Genomic DNA, 12,640 nt, shown 5'->3' with positions numbered 1-12,640 from the left:
TTTTATTATTTATTTGAAATGGTGTTCTATTTGTTTGCCTGTCAAGTTGATGTTGCTCCAGTTATCGGGGCAAGGTTCTTTTTATTTCTCGATTGGGTATATAAACCCAGCGACTTTTGAAGCCAGTCAATACAAATCATTCAGTTATCCAATCAACATGAAGGTGAGTCTAGTTTATTAACGAATCCTCGATTGACTCTAATTCTTTTTTTCTTCCTTCTCCGGTTGTGTTCCTTTAGTTCTTCCTTGCCTGTCTGTTGCTCGCCGCTTGCCTGGCTCTTGGTCAGAGCAGCGCCATCTATGGTGCAAGCTATGCAACCGTTCCAGTCGTTCGTCATGTTCCAGTCGTCCGTCACGTTCCCGTGGTCCGTCATGTTCCCGTGGTTGACTCCGTTGCCGTTCCCGTTGTTCCAGTCCATCGTACCGCCTACATCGCAGCGCCATCTGTTGTCCGTGTTGGACATGCCTACGATTCTCCCCTCGCCTATGGCGGTTGGTTGAAGCAGAAGAAATAAACGCTTCTAATCCTTAATTCATCCATTGGATCAACAACACTGCTAAACAAACAAGACTTTTAAATTCCTTTTTTTTTTTAAATTTTTTTTTTGTGTTAATGTAATTCCCGAATAAAACCCAAATCTGTTCATTCCTAATCCACCTTTTAAATACTTACTCGAACGCCATCAGAATTTATTTGATAGGAATAGTAATCCATATTTACAAGTGGAATCTTTGAAGAATTCAGGAGGCTTATTTTATATCTTCTTTCTCTATATCTGCCTGATGTATTATCTTATCTTTAGCTCTTATTGGAGAGATTGAGTTTATATTAAACTTTCCGCATCCTTTCTCTATCTAGTTAGAAACTCAATATTCTTCGGGAGCTGCCGGATCCGACATATGTATATTTCTGGGGAGACCACTGAAAAAAAAATAAGCAAAGATGCTGGACACTTTGAAATGGCAATTCCAATATCAGTATAAAAAACATTGGAAATCTCTGATTTTCGAGCACAAAAAGTTTATCACGTTATTTCCAGCTTCATTTAACGGTTAGTTATTAAACTCTATTTAATTACCTCGATTGATCGTCAAAAATATTACCGCGTTAACGATTTTTCGATGTATGGTATTTTTACATCAATATTATACCGTACTCAAACTACTTGAAAAGATAATCTAACGTAAATTCTAAGCTCAACTTATTACATCTTCTTCAAGATTCTAGATCAAATTTAAAGTAAAATTCTCGGCTTGATAATCGGAAATTGGGGTTACTTTTCAGGTATTAGAAAGCCAGTGAAAGAAGAGAAGAATCTTTTAAAAGGTATTTTTTAATCCTATTTTTCAATCACTGAGATTATTTTGTAAATAGAAAGTCCATGTCATTTTATATCATAAATAACACCTAAGGAATCCAATCAGTAAATACAATGGATATAAATATTATATCATTATGGACCCAACTAGACTAAAGGCGGACTTTTAGATAATTTTATTCAGAGATCTGACACACACAAATAATTTTCTTTAACTGATTAACGATTATACATATTTATTTTTTTTAAGATGAAAGAGTATATGAGAATAAAAAAAACAGAACCTAAGACCAAAATAGAGCTTACTTAAAAATCTAAATACAAATTAGAATTCTTAACAATAGATTCCAAAGACTCAGCTTGATTTCTTTTGTTTTCTTTATTTCCTTTTCGATCAAAATAAAGAAAAACATTTAAAAAAGCGTGAAAAGATTGTTTTTAAATGGCATGCTTATGATCCAAAAAATGCGTAAATGCAATCCACAAAGAGCATACTTGAAATTGCAGTCGCTGAAAATATCAAAATTCTCACTGAAATCTTAAAAGATGTTGCACAAATCTTGAGATCAAATATAAAATTGAATTGGATTCTGAAAAGACTTTAAAAGTTGACAAATTTGTTGAATAGTTTTGCAGATTGTCAGTTGCATTCCCACACTAATTGGCACACAGTTACTACACACACACATACATTTGCAGTTGTAGCGATTAAGTGAGTTTTATGAGCGTTTGACAATGTTTTGTATTAATTGTTTAGTTTTTTGTTTGAAATTTTACATAACCAGGCTCGGATTCAAGTTAATAGCACAGTTGACAAGAAACACACACACACACACACACACACACAGACATACACCTGCATACACACACACACACATATATATATTCGAAACAAAGACCATTCCGATTCACCTTGAAATGATGGCCTGAAATTGACATTTGAGTTGGAGAGTTTAGGTTTTTAAATTTGTATTTTTTTTTTTTTTTTTTGGGCTTGGTCAGATCTTTGATGGTTTCACGTGGGCAGCTAGACAGACAGCCAGTGAGTGAAGCAACCGCAATAGTGCGAGCGAAAGAGTAAGAGAAAGAGAGAGAGAGAGAGCGTTACATTCATCGTTTCAATGATGTTGATTTCTTATCAGAGCACGGTCAGTGCTCATTTTCATGCTAATTAGGAGTTGAAGACGCTTTCGGAATTTCGGAAATGCAAACACACTGCATTGCATTACGTTGCGTTGCGTTACGTTACGCTACGTTGACTTTTGAGGGGAAACTGGAAACTGTCAACTGTTCACACTGGAAATCATACTGGAAATGGAAATGAAGAACTTGTTGTTGTTGTTGGTGATATCGATAACAATATGTAAAGTGGGCGCGGCCGCAATGAAAATGAAAGCGGCGGCAACTTCTATACAAAAAGCGAAAAAAAAAAAACAACTTTGCATCATCTTCATCATTATCATAATGATGTTCAGGCGCTGGTGATCATTAAATGGCCCTTGCAAATGTTAATGAAATGCTTTTGTGTCTTATTGGGATGCGATTGTGTTGCTAAATTCAAATTGGAACTTCATAATGAGCATTTACAGCAGCTGTCGCTGCTGCTGCCGCCTTCTCTGCCGCTGCGCTGCCGCTGCTCTGCTCTGCTGCAGTGCGTTTTGATTTTTGGCAGTTACAACGCGCTCATTTCTGTGATATAAAAGCATGAGGTTGCTGGTGGTTTGTCATCAGTTGTGTCTGCAGAGAATTTGACTTTAGAGTCGTATCCGTCGTCTTATCCCCTTCCCCAAAGCAGGAATAGTAGTCAATATGAAGGTAAGCATTCGAATCAAATCCAACTGCACCACATTGCAACCACTTTGCTCAACATTGTTCCTTACACCACTTGCAACAACAACAGGTCTTTGTATGTCTGTGCGCGCTCTTCGCTGTGGCCAATGCCGGATTTCTGGGCCTGCTCGGTGGTGGCGGTGGCGGTGGTGGTGGCAGCTCCAATGGCGGATTGAAGGCTAGCATCAGTCTGGGCGGCGGTGGTGGCTCCTACGGTGGCTCACATGGCGGCTCCTATGGCGGTTCCTACGGTGGCTCACATGGTGGTCATTATGGTGGCTCACATGGACATGGACATGGACCCGTCCAGGTGGTCAAGGTGATTCATCAGCAGGGCGGCAGTGGCTACTCCCATGGTGGTTACTCCCATGGTGGTTACTCCCATGGTGGTTACTCCACTGGCGGCTATGCCGGTGGTTATAGCTATGGCCCCGCACCACAGGTCTACAAGGTTAAGGTCATCTCTGGCGGTGTTGCTGCACCAGCACCCAGCTATCATGGACATGGCCACTCCTCCTCCGACGTCAAGGTCATCAAGGTACTGCACCAGGAATCTGCAGCACACCACGTCGGTGGCTCCATCGTTGAGAGTGCTGCCCCACAGGTGATCAAGGTGGTGCACGAGAGCCATGGCTCTGGCATCCATTCGATTGGTGGTGGCGCCGTTGTCCATGCACCCACCAAGGTGGTGCGTGTCATCCATGAGCATTCCTCCGTTGCTGCCCCCGCCCCCATCTATAGTGCACCCGCTCCCGCTCCCATCTACAGTGCACCCGCTCCCGCCCCCATCTACAGTGCACCCGCTCCCGCTCCCATCTACAGTGCTCCCGCCCCCGCTCCCATCTACAGTGCTCCCCCTCCAGCTGCTGTTTACGGTGCTCCCATCTCCGTTCCAGCTCCGGCTCCTGCTCCGATCTATAGTGCTCCGATTGCCAGTGCTCCTGTATACAGTGCACCAGTTTCGGTTGCTGCACCACAGCCCATTTACACGGCACCAGCAGCTCCCGTCTACACTGCCCCCGCTCCTGCCCCCATCCAGTACAGCGCTCCAGTTTCAGCTCCTGCTCCTGCTCATGTTCAGTACAACGCTCCCCTGCAGTACAGCGCTCCCGCCTCGGCTCCATCGCCGGTGCTCAGCGTTCCCGAATCCGCACCTGCTCCCACTTTCAGCCAGGGTCCAGTGTTGAGCTTACCTGCTCCCGCTGAGGATCAGGCTCTGCCCATTGGTCATACACCTGCCCAGACCTATGGACCACCTCACTTTTAATTAGGAATAACAACAGCAACAACCACCACAATTGCACCACCAGCACCAGAGCACTGAAGGCGTTCTTGCCACTCATCGAAGTCCTTCTATACTACTACTACGACCTTCTACCTCTATCGACCTATCGACCCTTCGACATATCGATCCATCCAACGCCATAAGTTATTTGAATTTTTTTTTATAGTTATATTTTTTTTGGTTTTGTTAACAAAAAAAAAAAATGGAAAATTAAAACCGACTGTTAAATGAATTAAACCGCATTTTCTGTTATCAGAAACAACGTTTGTTTCGTCAAAACCGCCTTTTTTGAAAAGCGTAAATTTTTTTTAAGTGTGCTCAAAAATTTTAAAAAAAGGTTTTGGCTACACAAAAAATTATAAGAAGCATTGAAAAACCATCAGCTTTTTTTAATTTTTTTGTGGAAAAATGCTTAAAATAAACAATGCTATCTATATATATTAACGGCACATCATACTTTGACATATGTACATATAAATTGGGGAAATTATCATCATATGATAGAAATAGAAATACATTTCCAAAATTAGGAAAATTATATTGCATATGTGTAATTTAGAGAATTATTATATTCCAGAGACAATATTTCAACAAATTTTCCATATAAAAATATATTGAATTGATATTTAAATAAAGTAGTAACTTGATGTTAATTGTACTTTGTTTCCAATACTACTAATATTTTTAAGTATTTAAAAAAATTTTTTTCAGAAACTAAACTCTTTTGCTATGGTATGCAATATTTATTATATTATAAATCTACCAAGTTTGTGACTGATTTTTCTACTAAAGAAAAAGAAATATCTGTAGAAAACTGTGGATATGAATCAACAAAAAGATCGTTGTGATCCTGATATAAGAAGTGATTATATAGAATCGTATTCAGTCAAGATTTCGAAAGTAGTTTTTGTGTTTTAAACTGGAATTTTCGTAGGAAAAATCCACTTCAGTTTAAAAAAAAATATGGAAAATATCACTGCACACTGCACTGTATGGGAAAAATATATAGCAGAAACAAAAAGGTTTAATCACTGTCTCTTCTTGTAAACTTGACCTTCGCGGTGGCGTTGGCGTCGATGCCGCTGCGCTGTCGACGCCGACGTCATGCAGCTGTTGCGCCTGCGCAAACGAAGCGCGCAAAAAGCATTTGCATGAATAATGCGTTAAATTTAACATTTCTTTGATGTTTCATTTTGTTACTTCAAAGGGGCATTACAAATTGTTTATACACGCGATTTAACAAAACCAAAAAAAAAAAAAATAAATAAAAAACAGATGGATCATTTATAAATGATATACTGTGTGGTTGTTGTTGTTGCTGTTGTTGTTGTTGCTGAGAGTCGACTTTGTTATTATTACGATATATTATATATATTCGCTTTTGTTTTTATTTGTTTCATAACAATTTTGGGCTTCAAATTAGTTATGATTTCATTAATTTAAACACAATTGCAAGCAGCGGATGTTGTTGTAAAGGTTGTTGTTATGTTAATTATAGTTGTTGTTGACTTGTTTTATTTATTCGGCAGCTTTGACAAGCGCCTCAGCAACTTCGACGGCAATGGCAGCTTCCGCCTTGGCCTAAAAGACAATTGCAGATGAGCAAATGTAAATAAATGTCAGTTAATTGCATTAATTGTTCAATTGGCAAGAAACTCGCCCTCTCTCTCTTTCTGCGTGTCTCTTACCTTGTCGCTGCTAGCTGAGCTGAGCTCCGACTGATATTTGGAAAGCAGTTGTCTGGCCTCGTTCATATCGATGTCCTCCACATTGTGAGCCTCCTCGGCGAGCACTTGCACGGAGGAATCCTCGTTGACGGTTACGGATCCGCTGGAGACAAAGTACTTGGTCAGTTTGCCGTCATTCTCGGTGACCTGAACAACGCCTGGTTTCAACACAGCTGTGACAACGAGTAGAGATTGTTTAATGTTTATATAACTAGCAACATATGTATGAGAACTTTACTCACCCAGTGTGGGCACATGCTTGGCCAGAATACCGAAGGCACCGCTGAACGAGGGCACATCAATCTGACGCACCACAGCGGCATCGTAGAAGGTCTTGTTGGCGGCGGCGAACGTCAGCTTCATCTCGTCCGAGTAGCAACGGTTCTGGGCCAAACGAGCGCCACGCGCGGCCAACAGGCGAGCATTCTTCACGAACGACATTATGTTCTGCAAACAGATGAAACGTTTAATAAAATAGCAGTTACTTAAAAAAAAAAATACACAAATTATGTAACTTTGTAGGTTAGGCAAATGCGACAAGTGACAAACAACAAACGAGTCGTAGCTGTGATACACACACAATTATGTTGTCCTGGGACCTGTTATTTCACTTGCAAACACCGTTGACTTTGCAAATCGGTTACCTTTAATTGATTTGGAGTGTGGCGAAAATAAAGAATATGGAATTTCTGTCGTTCAGCTCGTAACCAGCGCCGCTGTTAAGTTGTCGCTCCGTTTCTGAACAGTGCTGCCAACTTTTTAGAGGAATACTTGCAGCCCTGAACCCATGAACGGTGTGGCAGCCTTGAATTACTGAAAATAAATACCGAACGTCTGGCAGCCGAAAACGGAAAAGCGCGCGCGTTTTAAATATATAACATAAAAAGCAATTATAACAATTGCAATGAAACTCGAAATTAGATAAAATTAAGGTGAATGATTCTATGAAGGTTTCAAGTTCGTTACACATTCGGGGAAGAAGTTACAAATTTATTTTAAGGAAAATATATCTAAAAGTTCGACAATATATAAACAAAAATTTGCAACAACTTTTAAAGTTCGAATTAACCAACCAACCAAATTAATCAAGAAAATCATTCTGAAAAACAGGGCGAAATATACAAAACGTTTAGATCAGATTTCAAGGTCTGGCAGCGCTAAAATAAATGGTAGCATTTTTGATGTCAGGTAGGCAGCCTTGTTTCTGCCAATTGGCAACGTCGTGCAACTCTGTTTTACAGGCTTTATTTGTGAATCGTCCTGCTTATTTGTTTGTTTTTTTATTGTGCGAAAAACAATTTATGTATAATAGGGAAAATGAGACTGAAGCGACGCAGTGAATTTGAGTTAAATGTTATTACATTATCCATAGTATTGGGCGTAATTGCGGTGTCAGTGACGCCGGCAATTGGCGCTAAACCGCTGACCGACACCGTCTACTTGGCCGAGGGTACATCCATCGATATAACCGCGAATAGATACGGATACAATGTGCTGCGCACCTATTGCTATCCGGGCAAGCGGCATTCACTGATCAGTCTGTTTGAATCGGTCGAATTTCTACTCTCAATTGGCAATGATGACTACACGGAATATGGAGGACGCACTCCCGAGGAGGTTCTCGAGCATTACAAGGAGCAGCGTTCGATGTTCAGCTTTACGCTCTTCTCACAGAAGCGTCAACGCGTCCAGATGTCACCATTTGAGCAGCAATGCATTGGCGTCGCCTCCAATCAGCCCTACAATGTCAGCCTCAAGTATTCAAAGTTCGATTTTTGGCGCTTTGTTCAACTTGGTCTGGGAATGTTGATCTTCTGGAGTGCCGGTCAGCTGGCTAAGAATAGCGTCTTCTATTATCTCGCTGGAATTGTGCTGGGCATTTGTGCATCGCTGTTGGTAATCATTGCGATCGTATCGAAGCTATTTCCAAGGCGACCCATGATGTATGGCGTGCTCATCGGTGGCTGGACAATTGGACTCTTTATACTTAAGCAGCTGGCGGACAATATGCGTGTGATACTGCTTACCTATCGGGAGTATGTGGTCTGGTACTTGGCCATTACTGGACTAGTATCGTTTTTGATCTGCTATCGCATTGGACCACCAAAGAATCCACGATCTCAGCGCATTATCCAATGGGTGCTCCAGGCAATTGGCTGTGCAATGGTCTACTTTAGCAGTTGGCACACTAGCGCATGTGCCATCCTTATGGCGATCATATTTATTGCATATTACTGTCCCAACTCCGTATTGAACTATGCACAGAAATTCTACAGACGTCGCTTTCCACCAAAGCGTCGTCTGCTCACCCAGGAGGAATACTATCAACAGGCTGTCAATGAGACGGCACGTTCTCTTGCCGAGCTGCGTGAGTTTGTGACCAGTCCAAGTTGCCGCCAATGGAAGACTATGAGTTGTCTACGGGATCCGATGCGTTTTGCATCATTTGCCAACGGAGCACCGCATTTGTATGACGAAGAGATCGAGGATTATTCACGCACCATTGAGGATTCCATGGAAGGCGCCGACGAGGACGAGGCTGAGGACTATCTTCAGTGCAACATGTACTACCGTCCCACGGCCAGACGTAGCAATCAACGTCAGACTGCTCCTGTTCCACCCACATACCCAGCCCGACACTTGCCACTGGCACGACAGCAAATCAACAACAACCGTGACGACGACGAAGATGATGACGATGATGACGACGACGATGAATACATGGAGCAGGAGGATTAAACTATAAACACAAATACATACATAAGACTCAATAGTATATAAGATTCAGCCAAGTTTATTTCCTAGTCGAAGCCAAATATGATTTCCTGTCCGAGTCATAAATTCTTAAGACATTCTAGTTTATAATATTCAGACAGTTCTTTTTACTGGACGTTCCACATGGAGCAGGATTACATCAGAGGCCTCTGGCAAAGCTGCTCCTTGTCAGCAGAAAAAAATACTTCACTTTTGACCAAGTTTCTGTTCATTTGTAAAAAACTTTTTCGCCCTTTCGACCATTTCAATATAAAATTATTATTATAAATAAATACAAATAAATGTAAGTAATTCATATAATTTACACTGATCCTTTTACCTATATTTATATAACACACAAGTGGACACAAATTTTGATTTCTCTATTATTGAGCTGATAAGAGAGCTTCGAGTTGATCTTTGTCCTCGCAGCTCGAAATTATAGATAAGACTCATGATTTCTTTTTAATTCTTTGTACATTTTCATCCCCAGTCGATGTTTTAAGTATTTATTATGCGAGCTTCAACCAAATTTAGTAATAAACATAAAACATTCCAAGTTGTGAAAAAATGCAACTGTACCGATTTTTTAAGCCGTCTCGCTCTTTGTGGTGTGTCTGTGGCTAATGCTATCTCTTTTCCTTTTACTCTAGGCGGTGAATTGGCATTAGTTTATCATGGGAATATATAATACACTTATTTCATAAAAGTATAACCCTTTCTTTTATTTCATAAATCAAAAATATGTATATTTGTATAGCTTGATATTTATATATTTTCAATTGATTCCCCATTAGAATTTCGAAAAATACCAAGAATACCGCGATTTTTAAAGAAGAGTAGGAAGGAATTTAATTTGGGGAAAATAAAAAAATAAGAAAACCAAAATTTTATTAATAAAAAAAAATTAGAAAAATTGTGCAGGCAAAAAATGTAAATTTTTAAAATACAAAATGAGGGTATCAAAATTATAAGTCATAAAAGTAAACAATATAACATACTTATAATTTATTTGGCTTATAAGCTGATTAAACTGCAAAAATTATTTATTTTGTTTATGTATATTTCATTGAAACCAAAGATTTTTAAACTATCGTAAATTATTTTTAAAAATGTAAAAAAAAAATAAATAAGAGGATACTATTTTCAATGTAATAAATATTCCGCTCTAAATGAAGTGTTGAATAGTTTTCAAAATATTTGGTTTTAAAAGAATAATAAGGAAAAAATTGGATAAATTCTAATCAAAAAAAAAAGCGCACTGGCCAAAAGGCAGTGACTTTGGGATAAAGTCTTCGACTGCTCTTGATTCCGGCTAAGCGATTTTAGCTGCTTGCTTTGAAAGTGTACGCTCAATCGGCAGTTGGCAGCAATTAACCTCCATGATCCCAAAGAGCTTCTCAGCGTTACTCCTGGCTCCTTAAACGCTTTGCAGCACAGCTGAAGAACTGTGGCTCGACATTGCCAGGACGTTTCTCGCCGACCACATAAACGACTTTAATGCGTTTCATTAAGTTTTCCATTTCCATGGGCATTTGATCAACTGACTTCGTTGTGGCATCATCCACATGACGCTGTCGTTCACGTCTTTCCCGACGTGGATGTGGCACGATGAAGCCGTCGAAGATTTGCTGCAACTCTTCCAGTGGCAGGTTCTGTGCATTTGGCACATACAATTCGCGCTGGAAATGCCAAAAGCAAGATTTTTAAGCGGCACAGCAATAACTCAATTTATTTACTCTTTTCAGCTGCTCCAAGATGACAATGCGCGTGCTTTCCTCGCACTGCATGGGCTCCATGAAGTTGCTTGTTTTGCTTGTAATTTGTATCACTTAATATTTTAAACATATCCCAGCTCTGATCTTGCTACGATGGAGATCAGAAACACAAGTATAGAAGTAAATTTTTCGATGTCGATTCTAGCTTAAAATTTCATCTTCCAGGCTAAAATCGCGTATACACGCAAACAGCGGTCGAGACCGAGGCTGCACAGCTGATTTTAACAGTGCTGCCAACTTGTTTTAATAGTCGTGTCGCGACAAAAATCAGGCTGGGCTGGCGGATTCGATCCCATTTTTTTTTTCTATTATCAATTTCAACAGTGTATCAAAATATGCACTTGCTATAATTTTAAGGCCAGAGCATTAAAAATTTTTGCGGCAATTTAGCTATTTTATTTTATTTCGATTTAAAAATGTTTCAATAAATTGTTATTTTGTTGCTTAATAATTGTCAAAAAAATTTAAAAAAGTTTAAATTGCGCGCCGTTGATTTTTTTTGGCAGTCTTGACAAAAGGTATTGTATACTTTTGTGCGCATCAGTTTATTTTCAGAATATAATGAAATTTTTTTACAGATGTTTTGTGTATAGGCAAGCTAATCAGAAATTAAACTAAAAAAAAAATAAACAAATTTTTTAGGACAGAACATAACGATGAATTAAAGATTACTTATAAGGGGGAGGTTTAAGAGGTGAAGCTGGGGAGATCGTCAAAATTTTGGTCGGAGATCTTCATGTCAAGACCCGGTTCAGGAGGTCTTGAGGGTGGTGGCGTTTGAGTCTCCTCCCTAGTCTTCTACATTGGCGAGCAGTATTAAGGCGTCTGGCTAGATTTTTGGGATGAGCTCCTAGCCCCTCCGTGTACTTTTGGGCAATCGCTTGGATTCTGTCTCCAGTTTTGGGCACCTTAAGGTCGCGCTCGATATTGCGTGTTCTTATATACCAAGAAGACCCAGAGATCATCATCAGTGTCTTTGCTTGTAGTACATGCAACTTATTCAGGTGCGTCTTGGCAGTGATACCGTTACACCTGTTGTAGCAGTTTTTAGTAAGTTTAAAACACGAAGCATACTTTTAGGCCTTGATACGATTCGCCTAGCAAAAGTACTTTACTTTATGAACAAGTAATAAACCTACAGTCTCAGATTATATGCAATATAAATCTAAAATAATATTACAGCTATTTGAACGTGAGCTCAAAATAATTATGGCATAAGGATATAACTGTTTGGCTGATAATTATACGGCCGATAAATGCAATCAACGAACTACATTTTCAAGCAATTTCATGATACGCATGTATGTGGCATACATACACGTATGTATATAATTGTTGCATGTTGATTTCGTAGCACTCCCCCGCATCGCCCCGCGTTTCTTCTCTGTCCCTCTCTTGCCCCGTCTCGCACATTGAGATTGACGCTGACAGTTGCTGCACAGTGGGCTCGTTTGACTGATATTGGTGGCCAAAATTGTTAACTTCTAAGAATTAAAAAATTAGTTAAGCCCTAACATATCAAATTTATTAAATGCAAATGCTATTCAAATTCTGATATTTGTTAAAAGTAAAAATCTCCAAATGGTCATAAATGTAGTAATGTTTTTTTTTTTGTTTAATCTCTTTTGAATATTAAAATTGTGTATTATACAAACTACCTTAGTCTTTTACCTTTATATATAAATGCATTCATGTTTTTTCTTACAGTTTTTATTTGAATTTTATTCTTAAAATTATAATAAAGTATATTATGTTTTTAGCAAAACGATCCACTGTTCAATGGACGTGGACGTTGTGTCGCTTTGTCGGCTTCCAATTTCCTTTTGCCATTATTTTTGGCACTTTATGTGCCAGTAGATAAGAAGTACTTAATATGCCTGACTTTGTGTTTTTTTTGTTTTTTATTTACTTTTGAGATTTTTGTGGTTGTAGTTCTTTTTTTGGGTT

At 39.3% G+C, this 12,640-nt stretch overlaps 5 protein-coding genes across 6 annotated transcripts; 3 read left to right on the top strand and 2 right to left on the bottom strand.

The window, feature by feature from the left end:
* Nucleotides 1–142: 142 nt before the first annotated feature.
* LOC117792650 lies at nt 143–653 on the top strand. Its single transcript, XM_034632869.1, has 2 exons — nt 143–163; nt 240–653. The coding sequence occupies exons 1-2, from the start codon at nt 158–160 to the stop codon at nt 513–515; spliced, it is 282 nt and encodes a 93-aa protein (XP_034488760.1). The 5' UTR covers nt 143–157; the 3' UTR covers nt 516–653.
* A 2,475-nt stretch (nt 654–3,128) lies between these two features.
* On the top strand, nt 3,129–4,643 carry LOC117788234 (extensin). Its single transcript, XM_034626934.1, has 2 exons — nt 3,129–3,134; nt 3,220–4,643. The coding sequence occupies exons 1-2, from the start codon at nt 3,129–3,131 to the stop codon at nt 4,414–4,416; spliced, it is 1,203 nt and encodes a 400-aa protein (XP_034482825.1). The 3' UTR covers nt 4,417–4,643.
* Nucleotides 4,644–5,789: 1,146 nt separating this feature from the next.
* Nucleotides 5,790–6,959, bottom strand: LOC117793576 (ATP synthase subunit delta, mitochondrial). The gene is made up of 4 exons (XM_034633930.1): nt 6,806–6,959; nt 6,404–6,608; nt 6,123–6,334; nt 5,790–6,015 (listed from the first exon to the last, which is right to left on the bottom strand). The coding sequence occupies exons 2-4, from the start codon at nt 6,600–6,602 to the stop codon at nt 5,953–5,955; spliced, it is 474 nt and encodes a 157-aa protein (XP_034489821.1). The 5' UTR covers nt 6,603–6,608; nt 6,806–6,959; the 3' UTR covers nt 5,790–5,952.
* A 405-nt stretch (nt 6,960–7,364) lies between these two features.
* On the top strand, nt 7,365–9,594 carry LOC117793862 (nuclear envelope integral membrane protein 1). The gene has a single exon (XM_034634291.1). The coding sequence runs from the start codon at nt 7,479–7,481 to the stop codon at nt 8,898–8,900; it is 1,422 nt and encodes a 473-aa protein (XP_034490182.1). The 5' UTR covers nt 7,365–7,478; the 3' UTR covers nt 8,901–9,594.
* A 341-nt stretch (nt 9,595–9,935) lies between these two features.
* On the bottom strand, nt 9,936–10,892 carry LOC117792280. Of its 2 annotated transcripts, XM_034632353.1 has the most exons (3): nt 10,829–10,892; nt 10,655–10,784; nt 9,937–10,597 (listed from the first exon to the last, which is right to left on the bottom strand). In XM_034632353.1, the coding sequence occupies exons 2-3, from the start codon at nt 10,712–10,714 to the stop codon at nt 10,322–10,324; spliced, it is 336 nt and encodes a 111-aa protein (XP_034488244.1). In that variant the 5' UTR covers nt 10,715–10,784; nt 10,829–10,892; the 3' UTR covers nt 9,937–10,321. The 2 variants fall into 2 exon arrangements, with proteins under 2 accessions (XP_034488237.1, XP_034488244.1); XM_034632346.1 differs by having other exon boundaries at nt 9,936–10,597; nt 10,655–10,862.
* Nucleotides 10,893–12,640: the final 1,748 nt, after the last annotated feature.

The sequence above is a fragment of the Drosophila innubila genome, chromosome X (genome assembly GCF_004354385.1).
Source record: "Drosophila innubila isolate TH190305 chromosome X, UK_Dinn_1.0, whole genome shotgun sequence".
Lineage (NCBI taxonomy): Eukaryota > Metazoa > Arthropoda > Insecta > Diptera > Drosophilidae > Drosophila > Drosophila innubila.
The sequence above is the reverse complement of the archived record's forward strand: the minus strand, read 5'-3'. Positions and strand labels throughout refer to the sequence as shown.